General features: G+C 40.5%; 1 protein-coding gene across 3 annotated transcripts in view; it reads left to right on the plus strand.

Annotated features, from left to right (window-relative positions):
- LOC126470359 (cytochrome P450 4C1-like) overlaps positions 1 to 24796 on the plus strand; it is a 368651-nt gene that overhangs the window by 339846 nt on the left and 4009 nt on the right. For all 3 annotated transcript variants that reach the window (XM_050098157.1, XM_050098155.1, XM_050098156.1), the window contains one exon: positions 9552 to 9731. In XM_050098157.1, the coding sequence (XP_049954114.1) occupies positions 9552 to 9731 (180 nt within the window). The remainder of the gene's footprint in view (positions 1 to 9551; positions 9732 to 24796) is intronic.

Below are 24796 nucleotides of genomic sequence, written 5' to 3' on the forward strand. Positions count from 1 at the left end.
ACCTCCTTGACATTTGTACTGTAGTACGGTGACAAGCTGGTGAGGACTCCATTATGCCCTGGTAAATATTCACATGGGCATCCATGGATCTAGTGGAGATCGTACAAGGCACCATAAAGGCCAAAGCGTATTATACACTGGTTGCAGACCATGTAACCCCTTCATGATGATCATGTTTCCCAACAGCAGTGGCATTTTTCAACAAGATGAGCCATGTCACAAGACAGGAGTGTGATGGAGTGGTTCAATGAATACATTGGTGAGCTCCAGTTGATGTGTGCTCCCCCCCCCCCTCCCCCCCCCCCTAAACTTGCCAGATCTGAACCTGATTGAACACATCTGTGAAGTGACTAAACATGGTATCAGAGCTCATCACCCCTGCCCCTCCCCCTCCGTGGAATTTATGGGAATTAGGTGACTTGTATGTGCAGATGTGGTGCCAGCTCCCTCCAGTGAACTACCATTGCTTCATTGCTTCTATGCCATGCAAAGCTGCTGCTGTTATCCATGCCAAAGGTGGATGTAGTAGCTATTAGGTAGGTGGTCATAATGTTCTGGCTGATCAGTGTACACCAATAACACTGGTGTAATCACTTCAGAAGGATGTTTGTGGATAGGCCAAATTAACTTATTGTTCCTGAAGAGCTGCAGCAGCCTTTTCAGTAATTCCAGTGCCAACAGCCTGGATAATTTACTGATCTGGTCTTTTAACACTAGCCAACATGAAATTACTATTTTTATACTGTGGAAAGATGAAATAAAGGGGAAACTACAGCCATTATGGTTCTCAAGAACTTGCAGCTTTAGTGTATGGTTTAATAATGGGTAAAATATTCCAGATATAAGATTCAAATCTATGTACTGGGACTACTCAGGAGGATGCTGCAGTTAGAAGAAATGCAAATCTGACAGTCTACAGCTGAGAGAGTGAATGATAGATCACATAATTGGGTGGGTAGGTAGGATAGAAAAGGGAATAGATAACTTGATATTAGACATAATGGGAATTAGTGAAGCATGATGGTGGAATGAAAGAGATTTCTAGTTAAGTGAATACAGATTTTTCAAACCAAAATCAATTGCTGGGGATATGGAACTAGGAAAGAGGGTAAAGTACCATGAACAGCACAATTAACTTATTATCATAGCCAAGACTGACACAAAACAAGACACAAAACTAAGACATACACAGGATCATAAATGATAGACCAATTAGCTCCTGAAGATGATGAAGAGATTGAGAAAATGTATGCTGAAATAAAATAAATCATTTGGTACAGGGAGATGAAAATTTGGTGTTAAGGGGGAATCAGAATTTGATAGCAGGAAAAGGAAAAATAGTTAATGAACATGGCATGGAGGAACAGAATGAAAGGGGAAACACCTGGTAGAATTTTGCACAGAGCTCAATTTAATCATTATCTATGATTACCTTAAGAATAATGAACAAATATTTTAACTATGATAAGTATATGGAGACATTGGAAGGTTTCAAATAGATTGTACAATGGTAAAACATATTTAGAAACCTGATTTTAAACAAAAACATGTGGACTATCAGCATAATCTATTATTTATGCAGTGCAGATTAAAACTGAAGAAACTGGAGACAGATAGCAAATTAAGTATTGGGTTGGTGAATAAGTTCATTGTGTTTTTCCATATGTTTAATAAATACAACAGATACACATAACAGAGACATCAGTCATGAATGATGTATTCTCCTTCACTATTACAATAGTCTGCCAGCACTGGGGTACCTTTTTGATTCTGTGACTGTAAAATCTTTCTATTTTGAGACAAAGATCTCACCAAGCCAAGTTCGGATGGCATTTTCATCCAGAAAGGAAGTTTCTTGAATGTTGTTCGACTGAGAACAGAAAAGATGAAAATCTGAGGCCACAAGATAAGGTGAATAATTTGGATGTGGAATGACTTCCCTACAAAACTCCTGTATATAGTGTGTTTTGTCAGTCTAGCAGAATGCAAGCAGTCGTTATCGTTGAGTAGCATCACTTCATGCAGTCTTCTTGGATGTAGTCCTTGGATATCATCTGCAAGAGGTCTCATCTGTTGACAATAAATGTCAGCAGTAATGGTTACACCTTGGGGAAGCAATTGTTAGTACACCAAAACATTGCTGTCCCACCAGATGCATCAAATCATCTTTTGTGGATGCACTCAGGTCTTTGTAAGAGGAGTTGTTGCATTCTTTGGGCTCAACCATTTCTTTCTTTTCCCTATGTTAGCATGAAGAGACAATTTTTCATTAGGAGTAGTGATACTGATTAGTAATGGTTGGTGTTTTGTACAAGCCGATTGATGATGAGCAATACAAGCCGATTGATGATAAGCAAGCAGAGATTCACACATGGCCATCCACTGGTTTTTGTGATTTTGGCTTAGAGCGTGTGGTACCCATGCACTTGATTTTTGAGCCTTCTCCATGGCATGCAAACATCACACAGTGGTGGAATGATCACAGTTTGTCACATTTGCCAGTTCTTGAATACAGTGACATGGACCATTGTGGATTGATGTGTTTAAATGGTCATTATCAAACCCCAAAAGTGTTCCTGCAAGTGGAAAATCACTGATGTCAGTATGATTCTCCTTAAAACAAGAAAGCCATTTTCTAGCTTTTTCTGTGCAATGGCATTATCTGGATACACAGTACAAATGTTTTGGCTGCCTCCATTGCTGTCACCCATCTGTCAAACTCATACAGAAGAATATGTCATAAATATACTAGTTTCTCCAGTTGGCACTTCATTTTCTAGCGTCCACAAGCAATTTAAAGTTAGGGAGTCGATACTACCTAGCTTGAAATGACAAAATGACAATATGTAAATTTAAACAGCTACATTAAACTAAAATAAAAAATGACAATCAATAAAAAACCAAAAGCAAGCTGAATACCATCATGCAAAACAAAAATGCTATGAACTTACACACCAGCCTGATAGATGGCACCTGGGTACATTGAAAGAGCCAGAAGATGTTGAGAGTTTGAAGGGAGTGTTATGCAATTATTTACTGGAACAAGAGGAAGCAGTAGATCAGAAGACAATTTGGTAGCTTTGAGACATGAAATAGAGAAGGCAGCAGAGGAACAATTAGGCAAAAGAGATGGTTCACTAGGAATACTTGTATAACACAAAAACTGAAATATAATCAAGGAATGAGAATCTGTAAAATGCAATATGGAAATAGATCTCTAAAAATGATATTAATAGATGATGCATAGTGGCAAATTAAAACAAGGGACTGAGTGTAGATGAAATTGCCTCAGAATTATTAATGTCCATGGGAGATCTAGCCATGGCAAAACTATTCCACCTGTTATGCAGGATATATAAGACAGGAGAAATAATGTCAGACTTAAAGAATAATGTGTTGATTGCAACACCATAGAAGGCAGGTGCTGAATATTGCTGAACAGTCAATTTAATATCTCATGGTTGCCAAATAATAACATAAATTGGCTATAGAAGGATGGAACAACTAGTACAAGCCAACCTGGAGAAGGATTGATATAGATTCTGGAGAAATGTAGGAACATATGAGACAATACTGCCCCCATGATTCATCTTAGAAAAGTAGGTGAGGAAAAACACAGGTAGCAAGAAGTTTCTGTAGCTTGTAAACAAAATAGTACTGTAGTTATAAGAGTGATACAATGAAAGGGAGGCAATAATTGAGAAGGGAGTGGGACAGAGTTGTTGCCTATCCCTCATGTTCTTCATTATGTACATAGAGTTAGCAGTATAGAAAACTGGGGAGAAATTTAGAAAGAGAATTCAAGTTCAAGAACACAAAATAAAATATTTAAGGTTTTCAGGTTATGTGGTGACATGGTGACTGTCAGACATCACAAACGATTTAATGGAGTGGATATTGTCTTGAGAACAGGCTGAAAATAATATCAACAAAAGTAAAAGATGGGTTAGTGAGTGTAGTTGTAATAAATCATCTGCTGAGAGAATTAGGCACTGGTAGTGGATGTTTTGCTATGTAGGTAGCAAAACAACTTATGATAGCAGAAGCAGAGAGTAAACATCTTTGAGAAGAGAAGTATGTTAAGATCAAATATGAATTTAAGTTGTAGGAAGTCTTTTCTGAAAGTATTTGTCTGAAGTAGACTCTACACCAGTAGCCTTATTTGGAAGTGAAGTGTGAATGAACAACAGTACTTAGAATAAGACTGTAGTAGCTTTTGAAATATGATGTTACAGAAGGATAATGAAGATTAAGTGGGTAGAAATAATAATGAATGAAGAGGTACTGAAATGAGTCACAGACAAAAGATCTGTATTGTATAACTTGATTAAAAGTATGTATAGATTTATAGGACACACCAGAAGGCATCAAATTATAGTTAATCTGATAATGGAGGGAAATGTGGGGAGCAAAAGTTTTTGAGGGAGGCAAGGCTCAACTACAGTAAGTAGATACATATCGATGTTTGCTGCAGTAGGTGTGCAGAGATTGAGGCTTTCACAGGAGAGACTAGTGTGGATAGTTCCATCAAACCAGTTCATCTACTGTAAGATGCATGTGGATGGCGAAGAAGAAAAAAATAAAGAATTTTATGAATTTATTTGTCAACCAAACATCATTCATAACATGAAAGCAAGAAGTCTTTGATGGGCATGTGACTTTCATTATTGTAAAAAGCAGTGCCACTGCAAAAAACAGAAACCACACACTCTTAGCAGACCCAGAACATGATCATATGGACAAAATCAAATGCTCAAGACAGTTGTGTCATGAACCAAAGTGGATGCAAACAACTCAAGAGTACAATTACTGCAGGCAGATTCTTAGGTCGGTACATGTTGTTCTAGATTAATGAACACCAGATAGGCATGTAAGTATCACTACTTGTAACACAGCCAAAATAAATACTCGAAAACCAACATGTCAAATTAAAGATTTAGGTGGATAAACAATGTCTAATTAGTTTGAAATGTTATGTATCCAAACTGGTGCAAGTAATGTGAATAACAATGGGGAAAAATTTTCTTTCACGGAAACATGTCATTTTGGTTTTCAGATTTTAACAGTAAGCTTACATTGATGAAACAATAAGTATATTTATCTGTCTTGGTTTTGAACTACCTCCTGGTAATGGACATGAGTTGACTGAAGAAACATGTATTTGCAGAGGTGGAAATAATTGCTTTGTAAGGACTGGTTTTTGCCAATATATTTTGATTACTATATGTCATTTGCAGATCAGAAATAATGGCAAAAAATTATTAAGTTAGGAGCTTAATGTACCGATACCATTATTTCATTTGTATTTAGAATGATGGAAGTAAAATACAATGAAAGGTAATGATATCTGTAGGCTTATCTTCATATTGCACTCCCTCTCAGTTAGAAGAGCGTGATGGAAGGAATTATTTTTCATCAAATGAGCATTTGAGGCTCTTGTCTAAATATTAGAAGTACAGAAACTCAAAGTTTACTACCAACCAGAGACAATAAATTCATAGGTTCAAAATTTAGAGAAAGATTGGAGATACATAAAGCAATTAAACTATTTACTAGGTAACAGACTACAATAGTTAACCAAACACAATTACTCATGGTCCCTACGGGAACATTACCTAGGGGTAGTCGTATATTCCTAGATACATCATTTAAAGGTGGTTCTTGGAGCTTTGTACATATGCTTTCTTGGGATAATTTGCACCAATCTTCAGGTGTCTCCATTTCCTGTTTCTTCCACATCTCTGTGACACTCTCCTATGGGTAAGACAAACCTATGGCCATTTGTGGTGCCCTTTTCTGCATATGATCAGTATCCCCTGAGCCAGATATTTGTATTTACATTTCTGAACATTTAAAGCAACCAATCCATGCAGAACATTTCACTCTTATTGAGATCTGACAGAATACTTGTGCTGCTGTTTTCAGACAGTACTTCATTATAGATAACTGCATCATGTGCAAAAACTCTGAGATTGTTAGTAATACTGTCTTCTTGATAATTAATATTTGACAGTTATGGCAACAATCTCAACACGCTTCCCTGGTGCTTGCTTGAAGTTACTTCTACATCTGTTGATGATCCTACATCCAAGATAACATGCTGCATCCTCTCTACCAAGAAATCCTCAGTCCTCGATCCAGTCACAAAGTTTGGTTCATAACCCACATGACCGCACTCCTGATAATAAACATACTAGTAGGTGTAGTATTAGGTCCAGTGCTTTCTGGAAATCAGGAAACATTACATCTACCAGACTGCCTTGATCCATGGCTTTCAGGAAATCATCCGAGAAATATGTGAGTTGGGTTTCACATGATCAATGTACCTGCATATAATTGTCAGTCCCCAGGGTAACAGCCTCTTATAAATAATGGACACATGTCCCATTAAGGGGACCCTACAGTTCTCAACCCCATGGTACGAGTCTAGGAAGTTGCAGTCTAGCTTGTCTCAGAACCTGGTTCAGTCCTTTCGTTTGAATCAGAACCATGGGCCAAGATCAGCTCTGGGGACAATGCTGCAAATTGTGAACTTCACTGAAACTCCATTAGCAAGGCTGGTCTTCTCAACATTCTCTGCCAGATGCTGAAATGATCCCAATGTGATCACAGAGACCAGACAGCAGGCATCATTTGCTCCAGTGTGCACCTCAATCTGAAGTTCGTTGCACCATGTTACCTCAATGACTGTTCAAATAACCTCTTCAACATGTTGAATGAGGCCCCCAGACATACACACTAAGTGCACCTTGGGTTCCTTCCCATAGATTGCTGCCATTTCCCTAAGAGGTACCATTATTCGCCACACATTTGAAATGCCGGAAGATTAATAGACCCTGCCTTTTTGCATTTTCCTCCTCTTGATGCGTCTGGTTTCCCATCAGGTGAAATAAGTCTTAGTAGCTCAGTTTCAGTAAAAGACAGCACACCAATTTTGTTGCATTCTCTCTGATTCCTATCTTCTCTGTGCAGGGCCCCTAGCCCTACCACTGACACGCCATTCATGGTCAAGTGGACGAGAGTGACAGATCCTGTAGCTCCTGTAGAGGAGACAGCATCCAAAGGAGATGATAGCACTTCTGGCACCTTCACTATTACGGGACCATATGCATTTAGTTGCATTTTACTAGAGAGCATGTGTGATGTGTGATATAATGCTGAGGAATGTTCTACCTGCATTAGCAATCTGCTGTTTTATCTCCTGCTTTAAGTTGCGCTTGTTAAACGACATGATAAGATACTTCATGTTTTCTGCCTTAGCCCATCTCAGGTCCCCTACTTACAATGGAGTTCTCTATACAGATCCTCTGCATTACTTTCATCTTCTGGACATTGATGTTCAGGCTAGCTCTGGTTGGTTTCTACATTAGGTCCCTCACTGTCTCCATTGTCTTGGGTTACGACAGTGCTTGGACTGTGTTGTCATTGGGACTCCATTGCTGAGCATTATATTAATCAGTATGGGTGAGATGGCATCACCTTGTTGCAAGCCTGTGTTGTGTTAAACTCCGTGAATATTTCAGCCTGGTGTTTCTACCTTTGCTCTTGCCTCTGCTGTGCATGCTTTTATCATGCTCATTAATTTCCTTGGTATAACATATTCCATCAGGATGTTGTACAGGCACGATGTAGAAGGTTTTATAAAAACTAATATTTAGTAAAAATACAGATAACATGATGTACGTTAGGGGAGTAAAGCAATATTGAACAGTTATTCCAATAACCAAATGTTGCGCAACACAGTTACTATGAAAGTACCAATGTTATTACTGTATAGAGCTGAATACCACCATTTTTTTGGGCATCCTTTGACTTATTTGGATAGTTTGTAAGTACTCATAAGTTTCAACCATCATACATTATGCTCGTTTGGAAAAAAATTTCATTCACAAAAATATTTCCACAAGTACCTACCAAGAAACTTTACATTTTCTATATGTTTTAAAACTTACTGTATCATTTATAGAAGCGTGTGTTCCAAAAGACAGTATCATACATGTTTGTGAAATTAATCTACTCCTTAGTGGTATTCCGTTTCGACAAATGCTTGCAATACCAGTAATATACACTCCTGGAAATTGAAATAAGAACACCGTGAATTCATTGTGCCAGGAAGGGGAAACTTTATTGACACATTCCTGGGGTCAGATACATCACATGATCACACTGACAGAACCACAGGCACATAGACACAGGCAACAGAGCATGCACAATGTCAGCACTAGTACAGTGTATATCCACCTTTCGCAGCAATGCAGGCTGCTATTCTCCCATGGAGACGATCGTAGAGATGCTGGATGTAGTCCTGTGGAACGGCTTGCCATGCCATTTCCACCTGGCGCCTCAGTTGGACCAGCGTTCGTGCTGGACGTGCAGACCGCGTGAGACGACGCTTCATCCAGTCCCAAACATGCTCAATGGGGGACAGATCCGGAGATCTTGCTGGCCAGGGTAGTTGACTTACACCTTCTAGAGCACGTTGGGTGGCACGGGATACATGCGGACGTGCATTGTCCTGTTGGAACAGCAAGTTCCCTTGCCGGTCTAGGAATGGTAGAACGATGGGTTCGATGACGGTTTGGATGTACTGTGCACTATTCAGTGTCCCCTCGATGATCACCAGTGGTGTACGGCCAGTGTAGGAGATCGCTCCCCACACCATGATGCCGGGTGTTGGCCCTGTGTGCCTCGGTCGTATGCAGTCCTGATTGTGGCGCTCACCTGCACGGCGCCAAACACGTATACGACCATCATTGGCACCAAGGCAGAAGTGACTCTTATCGCTGAAGACGACACGTCTCCATTCGTCCCTCCATTCACGCCTGTCGCGACACCACTGGAGGCGGGCTGCACGATGTTGGGGCGTGAGCGGAAGACGGCCTAACGGTGTGCGGGACCGTAGCCCAGCTTCATGGAGACGGTTGCGAATGGTCCTCGCCGATACCCCAGGAGCAACAGTGTCCCTAATTTGCTGGGAAGTGGCGGTGCGGTCCCCTACGGCACTGCGTAGGATCCTACGGTCTTGGCGTGCATCCGTGCGTCGCTGCGGTCCGGTCCCAGGTCGACGGGCACGTGCACCTTCCGCCGACCACTGGCGACAACATCGATGTACTGTGGAGACCTCACGCCCCACGTGTTGAGCAATTCGGCGGTACGTCCACCCGGCCTCCCGCATGCCCACTATACGCCCTCGCTCAAAGTCCGTCAACTGCACATACGGTTCACGTCCACGCTGTCGCGGCATGCTACCAGTGTTAAAGACTCCGATGGAGCTCCGTATGCCACGGCAAACTGGCTGACACTGACGGCGGCGGTGCACAAATGCTGCGCAGCTAGCGCCATTCGACGGCCAACACCGCGGTTCCTGGTGTGTCCGCTGTGCCGTGCGTGTGATCATTGCTTGTACAGCCCTCTCGCAGTGTCCGGAGCAAGTATGGTGGGTCTGACACACCGGTGTCAATGTGTTCTTTTTTCCATTTCCAGGAGTGTAGATGTCTTAAATAAATTTCGAAAACAAATAAAAGAAACTTGAATTTTTTTCTTTGTTGCAGGAAATAAACTTGTACCAGTTGGAACTACTCTAGTCATCAGTACTTTCCACATGAACAGGAACCCAGAGCACTTTCCAAATCCGGAAACTTTTGATCCAGACCGTTTCCTGCCGGAAAGAATGCGGGGCAGGCATCCTTACTGCTTTGTTCCATTCAGTGCAGGACTGAGGAACTGTGTTGGTAAGACTTCACAAATTATAGTACATCTGAATCTTATCATGATGTGCGATGAAAATAGGAATGGTCTTGTTTCTATTTACCATTTTCCGTTTGTCGCTGCATCAGCTGAAATATTCAATGACAGGGAAGAAAGGGAGCTTGGGGCCTCACATATGCGTAGAAAAAAATCTTTGCCAACTCCATTCATATCCTGCTTCGCAAAAAAAAAAAAAAATAAAAAATAAACGTGTTAATCTGAAGAAAACCAGAACATGTAATAGATACTGACTAGTAGCAAGTATGCCCAGAACTATTTGTCACGAAACCTGAAGCCTATTTCATCATTCATTTAATGAGTCTGACTTGAGTAAGGGAATTAATAAGACTTCAATAAGGGAATTAATAAGTGCAGCTTCTCCCTACATACACATATAAACGAAACGCTGTGCAACAGGAAAATTGTTATAAGAAAAATGAAGCATAAGATCTTGCTCTAAGAGAAATGTAGATTTAAGGAGCCCCTGCTGGCTAGGATATGCTCAAATGTCAATTACTGATCAGTTTAAAACCATTGCAGCTTCGAAGGAGGGTAACGGTTTTAAAGATGGAGCTACTTCAGTTTGGGTGGTATAGTCATTTGGAATGGAATTTTTTGTGAGGAGGTTCCTACATTGATCCATAATAGTGTCAACTGTGAAGAAGATTGTAACTTTGCAAAGGAAATCGTATTTGTGAAATAACTTACCATTAGTAGAACAGCAAAGTTTATTGCCAAGATCCTTTTTGTTACATAATTTAGACATTATCTGCTGTACCTCTCCCATGAACAGCCAGCTGGTGTGGCCGAGTGGTTCTAGGCGTTACAGTCTGGAATCGCGCGACCGCTACGGTCGCAGGTTCGAATCCTGCCTCGGGCATAGGTGTGTGTGATGTCCTTAAGTTAGTTAGGTTTAAGTAGTTCTAAGTTGTAGGGGACTGATGACTTCAGAAGTTAAGTCTCATTGTGCTGAGAGCCATTTGAACGATTTCTTCCATGAATATGGGAAATATTCAGACCTGCAGTTTAGTATATGTAACTGTTCTGGTAGAAAGGAAGTATGAGCACGTTTTAATGTACCGTTGACGACGAAGTAGTCAGAGACAGAACTCAAGATCGGAACTATAAGGATGGGTGCAAAAGAGACTGTGAATTTTGTTTTATGAATAATAGGCATTGGTCCAAAATATATTTCTGTGTCTAACGTTTTTGTCTTCTAATCATGGGGACATCATCAGTGGCTATGAAGTCTCAGATAGTAGTTTTGAGCTTGAAAAAGCTCAGCTATCGAATATAAGGAGTCAGAGATCGTATCAATAGAAGACCAAGTTGTCAAGGTTTTAACACATTGTTCAAAACAACGAGAAAGGTGCGTGAATTTGAACACTGCATAGGACTTATGCCTGCCGCATGCCACAGCAGAAACATGTAAAATCCCTTGCACATGTGGTCAAGAGCATACACAAACTACAAAAAGAACCATTAATAGCCAGCTCAAGAAACACAAAAGTAATTGTCCTCTGCGAAACATGTATAAATCATCAGTAGCAGATAATACACAGGGACCAGGAAAGCACCAAATTTGTTTCTCCAGTACTGCGAATTTATCATGAGCTAGCCATTACTACCCTAGGATCGTTGACACAAAACCTGACCGGTGGCAACAGAGTATAGATCCGCGCCGAATGGGACATATAACAGGATCTCTCTGATGATACTCCAAGTCCGGCTACCAGCACAAGCTGGCAGTTGCGGCGGTTCCTGGAGGAAGTCCTGTGTTCTTTGCAGCTGTTATGCTGCATTGATGCCCATGGTCTAGCGCTAAAAGGCGTGTCGTCTGACTACAATATCTCACGGCCTAAGCCGCTTGTTGCCTCAATTTTTATAGCGCCTTTAGTCTAAATGCTGAAGTCCAGAGTGCAATGATAGCACAGCTACTATTTATTCCATTTTGTCACACTGGTAACAAAATTTCTATTCAATAATGTTTTTAGGAAAGATTTCTTGGCAGGCAGTCTGCCTTTTAATGTCAAATGCGCCCAGACCTCTCTGGTGCTCTTTTACTGGCAACCAGCAGCAAATGCCGCAGCGCCGCTGTGCTCTCTCATCCTTTCTCGATAGCGTCAGCTACAGCTCATCGTTTTGGATAGTATAAAATGGTTTATTGGCGTTGAGTAATGCCCTACAAAAAATGTCTACAATTTGCATTTCGCGCTCGACAGCAACGGAGACAGATGAAACTTTTTAATGTGATGGGTATTGTATTACACTAATCTGAAAGACACGAGTATGATTCAAATTAATTTTATAGTTTGTGGTCCAATCAGAATGTTCAAATGTGTGTGAAATGGTTCAGATGGCTCTGAGCACTATGCGACTTAACTTCTGAGGTCATTAGTCGCCTAGAACTTAGAACTAATTAAACCTAACTAACCTAAGGACATCACACACATCCATGCTCGAGGCAGGATTCGAACCTGCTCGGCTCCAGACTGTAGCGCCTAGAACCGCACGGCCACTCCGGCCGGCGTGTGTGAAATCTTATGGGACTTAACTGCTAAGGTCGTCAGTCATCAAGCTTACACACTACTTAACGTAAATCATCCTAAGGACAAACACACACAGCCGGCCGGGGTGGCCGTGCGGTTCTAGGCGCTCCAGTCCGGAGCCGCGCTGCTGCTACGGTCGCAGGTTCGAATCCTGCCTCGGGCATGGGTGTGTGTGATGTCCTTAGGTTCGTTAGGTTTAAGTAGTTCTAAGTTCTAGGGGACTGATGACCACAGCAGTTGAGTCCCATAGTGCTCAGAGCCATTTGAACCATTTTGAACAAACACACACACCCATGCCAGAGGGAGGACTCGAACCTCCGCCGGGACCAGCCGCACAGCCCATGACTGCAGCTCCATAGACCGCTCGGCTAATCCCGCGCGGCCAATCAGAATGCCTCACTACATTGTTTAATAATGTTATTAATGCTTTATATCTTGTTTTTTTTTTCTCTTTAGAAGCGATCATTTGTGCAGTTTTTTCACCAGGAATTCGCATCTTTTCGTCACACTTTAGTGAGGAACTGTAGTGTGATGAGTTTTACTCTTGCTGTTTGATTTCCTTTGGCAATTGTATGTGATAAACTATCTGAATACGTTGCAGTGCTTGCTCTGTAGTAATGCAATCACATTGGACATTTTGAGTTCCGTGCACAGATTCATGGAAAACTTAATGCTGAATGAAGCGATATCAGAAGCACTAAATCATATTTCAGACAACAATTCTGCCCATTTTTGAAGTTACTCAGAGTGGAAGGAAGTTGCTAACGCCAATATCGGCAAACACCTACAGAAGTGCCTAATCGCTATCACACTGATTTCACATTGAAAAAGTATATTCACTTCGTAATTATTCCCATTTTGTAAGGGTCGTAGGTGATGAAAAAAACTCAAATTCGTATTATTGACTGTTGAGAAAAACCTCTTCAGAGAAGTTTGTGTAGTGAAGCAGCCTGGCATTCTCAAAGCAGACATCTGAAACCACTAACACAGCTTACTGAGTCTAGGCTTGTAACAAGACTTAATATGTAAAGGTTTTCATCATATGTTATTAAAGAATTTCTTGTAGCAATTTGCAGCTCCATTAAATAAACAGAAAATATGAATCCAAAGTGCACTGGTGAGCACCGTGATTAGAACTTGATGACTCACACCACCCTTCCGTAGCAAGACGTGCGGAACTGTTGATCTAACGAGATGTTGGTGGGAGCAAGTCTCTCTAATAGCACTATTGGTTGCTACTTAATTACGCTACATTAAAAATAATAACAGTTATTACTACTGGTTGCTGCTTCCTTATGCAATAACAGTTATTACTAATGTGAACTATGGCAATCCGTGGAGCCCACAAATTAAATTTTCTGGCTCAGTGTCATAAATTACATAAGTATTATGCACCATGAGCCATGAAAGCTGAAAGGGAATGAAACGTGAATATAGCCGAACAGTTCAGGACAACATGCAGAAGTAAATCTGTGCTAGGGGCAGCTGTGCAGCGAAATGTTTGTCGTGCTCATTTTACAAAGGGCGTTCAAAAAGTTTTGCACAGTCGTTTCTAACTTTTTTTATTTTTTGCTGGAGGAGAGTGAAATTTTTTGTGAACATACTAGGAACATTTAGCTATACATTGAGCCTACTCGATGTAGCCTCCATCAGCTGTGATGTATCTGGCCCAACGTTCTTTCCGTGATGTAAATGCACTTTGGTAAAATTCTAGGGATTGACTTTTACACCATCGCTTGACACATAGGAAGTATGATCATTCTCACTATCAACTGTTTTACCGCGCAGGTGGGCCTTCAGACGAACAAAGAGGTAAAAATCAGACGGAGCTAAGTCCGGACTGTAGGGAATATGAGGAACAATTTTGTAACCCATTTTCCTGATTTTCTCGTGCGTCATAAGGGCTGTATGGGGTGTGACATCGTCATGGAGTAGTCTGATGAACTGACCCGGAAGCTGTGGGCTGTGGGTCTTGGCACGTCGCAGCTTGTCCAACGACAAACAGTAACGGTTACGGTTAATTGTGGAGCCAGGTTCCAAAAAGTCAATGAAAATGACATCACACTGATCCCTGAAGAAGGCGGCCATCACCTTTCGGCCTGCTGTTCGTGAAAGTCTTGGTTTCTTCTTCCGAGGGGAACCCAGATGTTGCCACTCCATGGACTGGGTTTTGCTCTCAGCTTCGGGCTAAAACGACCATGTTTCATCCTCGGTAATGGCGCCGTCAAAACACTGTTTCCACTCTTCAGTAAGGGTCTTCATGAGACCCTCGCACACATTCTTCCTCAGCGTTTTCATTTCTCTTGTCAATGATCTAGGCACCCAACGCGCACAGATTTTTCTGTACCCTAGTGACTATACCAGTGATACCACACTGCTCAATTACAAACGAGTCACTTCAGCAAGTTGTCGTGTGGTCACATATCTAGCGTTTTGGATGATTTGATCAATGGTCTCCTTATTCATATCACTCACTGCTGTCGATGGTCTACCGCATTGTGTATTGTCCAGTAGAGAGAAATCACCTTCTTTAAACCACTGCAACCACCGCTGGATAGTGCTGTGATCCACTGTGTCATCCCCATAAACAGGGAGCAACTTCCTGTGAATCGATGTGGCAGAATCATCGCCGGTCTTGAAGAGGAACTCCATCACCGACCGTTGTCTCAACCTGACATCTACTTCACGGTCCATTATGGCTCATCTGTAAATAAAAGAAGATATTTTTATATACCAAATTACAGCTAAATGATCCAAATATGTTCACAAAAAATTTCATTCTCCTCCTGCAAAAAATAAAAAAAATTAGAGACGACTGTGCAAAACTTTTTGAACGCCCTTTGTATATAAGGTCCCAGAGGAAAGTCACGAGCGCATTTAGTTTTTATGCAGCGTTATCTCATAATAATTTCCTACTTCGCTTGTCAGACTATCAATATTTAAGACACTCAAATAACTTTAATCTAGAACACCTCATTTCTTAAGCTTTCCAGCATGGAAGGGGGTTGTTAAAGTCGGTGTTACATACATTTCACTGCAGGGATACCAAAACTAGTGATATTAGTTTCTTCTCATGTGGTATATGACTTGTGAAATATTGACGTGTAAAATTTTCCATCATGATTATAATTTCCCGAACATACAAACGAATAAATCACTTACTTTGATAATTTGCAAGGGAAAACTTGTTTCAGTGGAATTAAAAGTAATTGGAAATCAACCTTGCCCCACATGACAGAAAACACAAGATATCTTTGAAATCGACTGTGTCTATGTGCAGTCTTATGCCACATACAAATAGAATTTCATGACAACCAAGAGAATACAGAAGTATGTTGGTGGAGATGGAAACAAGAAGAATGCATTTTCATAGCTGTGCAGTGTGCACAATGTCTTGCGCTAAACTGGATGTCTGGATCCGATCAGCTACGTATTCACATCCTTCTTGCCTTAAGCGTAGTCATTGGTTGGGAAATCTGTTGTCATAACAGCGATGTGGGACTGGTTGATCCTGCTAAATTAGCATAACCTTCTCTTTTCATCTTGGTGAAATATTCTGAACGATTCTCACTTAAGATATCACATTGCCTTAGTAAATTAAAATTTTTTTATTGCAGGAAAATCGTTTTACGCATAAGCTACCCCTACGCTCACCTTTCATGTTGCAAACTATCTACCTGAGCTATGATTACAGCAACGAGAGAGCACTGCATTAGTGCCTTGCCTGTATAATTATAAAGTGTTACTTCCAAAAACAGTATTACTTTTGAGGCTTTAATTTATTTCTGTATGGCATAATTTTTTCTGCGTACATTATTTTCCACAAAACTGTATCATATTTTTCATTCAACGAGCTTGGACTTGAATAATTGTAATCACCAGTATAGCTTGAAGTAGCTACTTCATTTTCACACTATCTTCTAACAACAGGGATATAGAGTCCTTATGAACGTTGTTTGCATCTGTGAAGTCATTGTGTGTGCAACTTTTTTATCACCTATTTGGCATCATTTACTAAACGCAAACACAGCGTTGCTATGCAAATGGTGGCTTCAATATGGGGACGTTACACTAGCACCAGTAAGCAGTCTAGTTGATTGTAGTAAGTCTATGTACAGTCCACCGTGGTAGGTACGTGGCCAGCACTCCAGATTGCTAATTGAAGAGGCCCGGTTTCCCTTCCCGGCTGCGGTCGAGATTTCCTCTGCTCTGGGCATGGGCGTTGCGTTATCCTTATGTTCATATAATCATAACTGACAATCAAAGATTGAGATGGCTATATGAGAATATCCCGTAATCCAATAACTAAAAACAAAAAAAAAGTCTATGTCCACTGAGGCGAGTGTGTCGGTAAGGCAGCAAGCATCTCAATAGTTTATTGAAGCCTTAAGTATGTGCCATTGATCACTAGAGTTTTGATCTTGCTTGTGTTATGTATCTGATACAGATTGGTTCGTGAACTGTTTATAGAGATTAAGATGACTTTGCTACCATCTGGACTTGTTTTTGGTTAGTAGTTCACTTTGTGAATTCCACCATCATCGACCCTAGGAGTCGCCTGTTTGTTCCACCGGTCTCTGGTTTACCATAAGTGCTAGTGATCATGAACTGTGCTCTACCTACACAGAACAGGACGGTAAAAATAGCAATGGGTTTAAACACTGGACCTCTAGGTCTGGATTAGTAGCCACTACCTACAGAACCATGGTGCCATGATAGCTCCTTTTTTTAACATCAGAAGTCACTTATGTACAGTTGTTACTTGTTGTATTAAATTGACAGGTTGCCATTTTCAAAGGAAGAAAGGACAGATTAGCTTCCATAATTACAGTGACTCTACCAACTGAAGATACAATGAGCTGTCGCTTTAATTCATGTGCTACAATGGCTACTGTAGTTTAAGATCATGAGACGGTGGCAACCGAGATAAGTTCACTGGATAAAAAATTAGTCACCCAAGAAAAATAATTAGAAGCATCATTCAGTGCCATGTAATTCTGCCTCTTGACTTGATAATAGCCTAGATTCAGTTAGAAAGCAAGTCCACAATTCTGTGCAGCTACATCGCATCCAAGTTAAGCCATTTGCTGAGTATTTGATCGCACAGTTCCCCCCAAATTGTTAGGATGATTATGTCGACGCCTTACCTACTGTCCAACAAGTCCTGCAGATATTCTGTGGGGATCAGGTCAGGTGATTTTGCAGGCCAATTGAGATGTAACAATGTGGGGAGTGTTCAGAAAACCATCACATATTCTTCCAGACTGTTGATCTTTGCTGTCATCATCTTTACGAGTGTGTCAGTGTGAGTAGTGGCCCTTTGCGATGTGACAGACTCAAAATGTTCATTGCATGCGGTGTGCATTGCAGTGTTCTCTCGCTAACTTGTTCAAATGGACCTTCATTCACTGCTGCAGAAATTCGTGTTTGGTTTGGAAGCAATTTTGATTCACAAGCTGTGAAACGCGTCTCCGATTCCTGTGTGAGGATCTTTTTTGACCACAATTTGGACGTCGTGTCTGGTGTTACACCATTGCTTGTAAACACGTTGAACAATCCATCTTGAAAAACCAACAGATGCAACAACTTCAAACACCTGGACACTGCCCAACATGATTGCCCCTCCTTGCTACTCTGTCACATCCTTACATTTACACATGTTTGAGTACAGTGTATGCTTGAATCATGAATGTCTCACTGGTTGCTAAAGCCTTATCCTCATGTAGAGCCAGTGTGTGCGTGGTTGCACATGTGACTCGCTTGCTGCGCTATGTGTAAAGGCTTAATGATTCATCTGTGACTGCACGCTGTGGTGACTAAGTGTTTGCTCGGTGACCTTATTCATTGGTACTGTGGGTAGTCCAGGGTGTCAGTCACAAAAGTCAATGCATACAATTTGTACACGTCACAATGGCGTCACATTCATGTCACTTCGTGTGAAATGAATGCTTTGTGGGGCCAACTAGATATTTCCCATAGGCCTTGAGCAGCGGTCTGGTGTCGTCACGACCCAACCATTGCGTGGATACATTTAAACAGTTCGGCTTGATGAGCAAGTTTAAGTTGGAAATGGTAACTGAGTCTTTAGTACCATTTATGATGTCTCCAGTCTTAGGAGACAATATCTTATGCACAGACCAGGGTATGTCCCCTACAGAACAAAATTCATTAAGGATGCAAATACCGCCCGTGAAAGCCACCATTATATAATCAACTGTTTCGAGTGAATCATTCCAGTATTCACCTGATTTGGTTAACTAAGACTGCAGGCAATCTGAAACGGAGTGACTAGATGAGGATTTGATATCCCATTCCTCTCGCATGCTAGTCCTGTGACGTTACTGCGCCAGTTCGCTCACTTATTCTAGTGTAGTATCGGTATAGGAATGTAGAGAGATATTGTGTTTGTATCATTGGTGCTTGAGAGACTGAGAACTTGAGATGGGTATCGGAAAATTATGTGTCCTAACAAACAGAAGGTATTTGACTAAAGGAAAGGATTGACTGATAACACACTTCTTGAGGCATGGAAGAACCTTCAGTTTGGCGATGGAGGTATGCATGGTGTGTAAAAGTTGCAGAGGGGTACCTAGGCTACACTGGAGTAAGCAGGTTCAAATGGTTGTAGATTGCAGTAATTACGTAGAGATGAAAAGGCTTGTACAGGATAGAGTATCATAGAGAACTACATCAAACCACTCCTCAGATTGAATATGACATCAACATCAACAACAGCAGCAGCAACAACAACAACATGTACTATCACATGCCATGGACTGGAATATTAACATGAACATTGATATTTCTTCATATTTCTAAAGTAGTGTGAAGCTGTTGTAAATATGAAAGGCTACTTTTTGTAACCTATCTCAGTAAAATATTTTAGTAAATCACTGTTGGCCATGGAAACCGTTACACAATATCTCTACATGGAACTCAGTTAGTAAATCACACACTGGCAAATAATGTCAAAAGCACAAATGATTTGTCAACCAAGTATGTAAAAATTTCATTTTTAATACTAATGCCAACAGATTGGTGTTTGATGAAGATTACCATTGTGGCTATGCAGTAAGCAGCTAAACGGTGGAATACCCTGCGATATTATTTTTACATTTTGTACTCAGTAATTTTTGCCCAATCGTCACGCAGGTACAGCTGTATATCTGACATTATTTGCGAATATTGTTAACTGTGACAAATCATTTATGAATGTTACAAATGTGATTAACAAGTGCCAGATAGAGCACAATGATAGAAGGAATATTGCCAAGACCTCACAGTGGTGATTCGCTGAACTCGTCATATAAGCACAAGGATTACTTTGCTGCAAAACTGCAGTGTGTATGTAGCAACAAAATAACACCAAGTGCAGTGAAGAACTTTCCTGATATATTGCTGCGATGTTTCCTTGTCTTCAACAAATGTGACAGATAATTTGGATCATCATTATTAGTATTACACACTGTAATATAGTTTACACTATATAAATGACTTTCCTGAATCACGGTTAGTACATTGACCAGAACGTTATTACCACCCACCTAACAGCCAGTATGTCCACCGCTGGCACAGATAACAGCGGCAACGCATTGTGGCATGGAAGCAATGAGGCCTTGGTAGGCAGTGCATCAATTGGAACCTGGCCTTGTGTTGTGACATGGCACATTATATTGTTCATAAATGCCACTTGCCAATGCCATGGGGAAACATGATTATCTTGAAGAGGTGCACAACCAGTGTATAATACACTTTGGCCATTATGGTGCCTTGCATGATGTCCACTAGACCCATAGATTCCCACATGAATATTCCCCATAGCGTAAAGGAGCCACGCCAACTTGTCTCTGTCCTGCAGTACAGGTGTCAAGGAGCTGTTCCCATTGAATGTAACATCAGCATGATGAAGAAGGTATCATGATTCATCAGAGCATGCAGCACTCTGCCACTGTGCTGATGTCCAGTGCCAATGGTCACGTACCCATTTCAGTTGTAGTTGCCGATATCATGGTGTTAACATTGGCGTAAGGTTAGGTCCTCAGCTGCAGAGGACTATCGTTATAAGTGTTCAGTGCACTGTATGTTCAGACACACTCTCACTCTGTCTAGCATTACAGTCTGATGTTAGTTCCTCCACAGTTCGCCACCTGTTCTGTATTACCAGTCTGCCCATCCTACGACGTCCGACATCTGTAATGATGTGTGGCTGACCAGCTCCATGACGTCTGAACGAAGTTTCACCTCGGTTTCGCCACATGTTGAAGACACGCACCACAGCACCAGACACCCAACAAGTCGTGCAATTTCTGAAATGCTCGTGCCAAGCCTCTGGGCCATCATAATCTGCCCTTGGTCAAACTCAGATAGATTGTGTACCTTCCCTATTCTGCACAGGAACAAGATGCTCACTGATACTACATGCACCATGCATGTGTCTAATTAGCAGTCAATCCTGTTCTTGCTGATCGGTGTGTATTGCTGCTAAATGATGGAAACACCGCCTATTGGCGAAATCAAGTTCATCGCAGACATAAAAGTGCTTGCGGCACTGATTGCACAGTGTTGATGTGTGGTATGGCGCCAAGATATGAAGAAAAATGACGAATCAATCAAGTGTGATTCAAAAAGCAACTGGCAGTCTTTGTTGAGATTTTAATATCGGTTGAGGAGTCTTCAGACTATGTCACTGCTGTTCTCTCACAGGTATGACAGTTTTCTTCAAAGCATGAAGTACGAATGGATTAGTATTTTCTTTGTTTGAAGCACGTCCTGCACGTCCTCGTTGTAGAGACCATTATACTGCCAGTAGCCTTGTTGATACTGTGACCCAGCCAACCGAGTGGCCTCTTACAGTTACACTATATTCAAATCTCCTAATATGTGATGCCCTACACTTATATTGTGCTATCTATGATTGCAAAATTTCCTTCAACATCAATATATCGACTTGCTGCTAAATTGACTGAATGACATAGATGTTGACGGTACAGTGCTCATAAAATATCAATATTTTGAACATAATGTAGTTTCAATAACATATATCATAGTGAAATTATTATTATTTTTTTACTTGAGACAGAAACATTTTATTTACATTTGTTGTATAAAACGTTTTCTTTGGGGTTACACAAAAAGTGGTTTCACGAGATTTGTTTAATTTTTATTAGTAAAAACTGTAACATTTCCATAGCCCTTAAAATAAATTCGTAGAGCTAGCAGGGTACATTAAATTTAATTAAGTCATTAGTTTATATAATGATAGGAAATAGTGATACTAAACTGCAAATAATGCAAATAATAGTAGGAGATCAGAAACATATGTTATGTCGTTATTGACAGTAAGAAGGCAAGTACGCTTACCTCCAATATGTCTGAGGCACTCAATTAAAAAAAAGATTTTGGCACAATTTACTTTCTTTCAGTGATGGTGTTGCCAGCCTTTGAAATTAGCATCTTAACCAATAGAGAAATTACAGTGAGATTTTTAATCTGTTTTAGAGATATAAATGGATTGAAAAAGTTTTGTTTTTGGATCTTGGATCCAAAAATATTTGCAGAGCAGGTAAACGTCTTCATTCCACGTCCCCAAATCCCCTGTCAAATTTCTTGAGGGGGAGGGAGTTTCAAGTTTGTGGCCAAGCTTTATTTCGTACAATATGCAAATACTGACTTAAATTTAGTAATGAAAATTACCATACTTGCTCAGAGATAGGTTTCTATATTTCTCCTATTACTAACTCTAAACTTGGACTTCTATCCTTTAACGGCTTCAGCTACGTAACAGTCAGCTTGCTCGAGGACCAAGGACAAGAGACAAGAATATTGTTGACAATGTTTGATGAAATTAAAAATCATTTCATCATGCAGAAAATATGGTTCCAAAGCATCCTCATTGCCAGTGCAGTTTTCCATATTTTCCTTTGAAAAATCCTTTAATTTTTTTACTCTCGTCTCAACTTTATGAAGTTAACAATGTGTGTAATAGTCTATATTATGTGTCATGTAACATTCCGGTGCTAGAAATTCTTAATGAATCTAAATTTAAAAAGTTTATTTGACATGATGTGTAACAAAATACTGAGTACTTAATCCAAGACCCAATTAATACATATACAAAGTGGAATTATTAATGCATGATATCTCGGAGAAATGTATCGGTGTCAGCCATTTATCAGCAGTATAGTATCGAAATAATTCCTTAGAAATAACTGTGTATTGATATATCATTGTCATCTCCAGTGTTGCCTTTCCCAACATATTTTTCATTTTTTTTCCTCGTCGTGTTGTATAGCTCTTTCAAATAAGTCTTTCTCTGGCATAATAAATTGCTGCTTAAGTCATCTATGTTTTTCTGCTCACGTGATCCTACTCGATACGTTTTTTACTTCCTTATATAAGTGCCTGACAGTTTCTAGAATATCCCGTCAGAAGCACATACTGGCAGAACACTCTTAGGTTCACACTGAGGATGGCAATGGGCTATTAATGTATTGCTTCCCTAAATGTATTGATTACGATACACAGTATCTGTGTGTGAAATGTGGTTTCATGAGCACATTTGTTCATATGCCTCATTATCCTTGTTGAGTAATGGCTTATGGAACGGTGATGGCAACTAACTAAATAGAAGATTATGTTTCTATGAATTTAGTTGAGGGCAGTGGGGAGCTATCACCCATCCTCTAGAGCACAAGAAACGTGGCTATAGAATAAAGATCTGTTATTCTTGTAAATTTGTTTATGAAGGAGTGGAGCAAAGAAATTTGGAAAAAAGAGAAAAAGACAAGTATAAAGTTAAACCACTGATACAGAAATACTTTTTTAAGGAACAGGGAACAAAAATCATGATTTAGTGAAAATAACAGTCTAGATCACAATGATATTTATTTGTTTACTTAAGTCAAAGTCATCTTCAGAATGTGAGCCCACTATGGCTGGTGCTGGCGGCTCCTCGGCCGATCTTGTGGTGGCACCAAATCGCTGTTCTCCTATGGGCAACGTTGTCTAAATTTATTTTACAAAACTGATGATGCTAACAAATAAAAGTAAGATTATCATTAGGGGAGAGTCGATTAAAATAGGGTACTTAATAAACAAAGTGGCATATGTAATGAACTATGTGTACCAATCTGTTGAGTTTTTAATGACAAATTGCCCTCTCTGTCTACTTACAATTGGGCATGAAAAACATACATTTAAAAAATATGTCTCATCACAGAAAAGAATTTTTTACGCTTGTGTCAACTACCCCGTTGGATAAAACATGGTACTACATTAGAATGAAATTAAAAAAAACTCCATTTACAAACCCTGACAATCACTTCATGTACAAAAAATCACATTTATATGGTTCATCATCATCATCATCATCATCACTAATGCCGGCGCACTGATCATGAGCCCATTCACTACACTCATAACACTTCACCCAGCCTACTTCAGACTTAGAATTGGAGAAAAGTTCGTTACAATAAATGCAAGCTGTATTATTATCTTCTCCTTCCTCTTCTGACGATGTGCTATAATCCTGTACTTTTCCAACTTTCTTTGCTTTCTTCTGTCCATCATTTCTGACTTCAGTAGGCCTAAAACTATTAGAATGTGGCCCCATTTGAAGTTTCCTTTTGGGAGTCTTCCCCTTTTTCATAGAAGACTTTAATTCTTCCTTATAAGGTGAACTTGTAAGAACAGCTGCCTTTCCTCTTCTTCTATCAGATTTTTGTTCCTTTCTTTCAGCTATCGGCACTGCTTTTATGTCTTTCAGAGAGATGTGGAAAGCTGAAGTTGAAGGCTTAGGCCTGTCCGACTGGGAAGACCCTGGTGTGGTTGGAAAAGATGTTTCTCTGTTTAATGACTCTGAAGTAGGTTCCGAAGGCAGGACATCACCTATCTCCAACAATTGGTCGGTGTCTGTTGTTTCAGCAGGCTGATACATCCAATAGGGAAAAATATCTGCATCCAGGGGGAAGATTCCAGACGGAATGCATTTACAGCAGTCTCAATAGAAGCAGCTTCCATGAATGCTGTCCCATACAGCCCTGCAGCTTGATTGATGGTTATCACTCGTCCAGGATGACACTGAAGCCACTCTCGAACCTCTTGAGAGTAATAGTTACTCAATGGGGCCATGAATGCAACATCCAGGGGCTGCATTCAGTGGGTGCAGTGTGGGGGGAAGCATAAGAGATTAACATGATTTTCTCTAGCCATATCAATAAGTTCAGTACTCTTTGTGAGTGTCGAGTGACCATCAAAGAGCAGAAGAACAGGTTTCTCTGCCGTTGGTTTAGAAAATTCAACAAGTCGTTGAAACCACTTCGGGAAAATTTCTTTCTGCATCCATCCGCTACGGTGATACTCCGCAGTGGATTCTGGCGGAGCATTATCCAGCAGCTCAGGCTTGGTTCTTTGTCTAGGGAACACAAACATTGTAGGCATATAAATTCCAGAAGCGCTCATACAGGCTACAGCAGTCACTAAGATGCCTCTCTCCGCAGAAA

Source organism: Schistocerca serialis, chromosome 3 (genome assembly GCF_023864345.2).
Source record: "Schistocerca serialis cubense isolate TAMUIC-IGC-003099 chromosome 3, iqSchSeri2.2, whole genome shotgun sequence".
NCBI classification, from domain to species: domain Eukaryota; kingdom Metazoa; phylum Arthropoda; class Insecta; order Orthoptera; family Acrididae; genus Schistocerca; species Schistocerca serialis.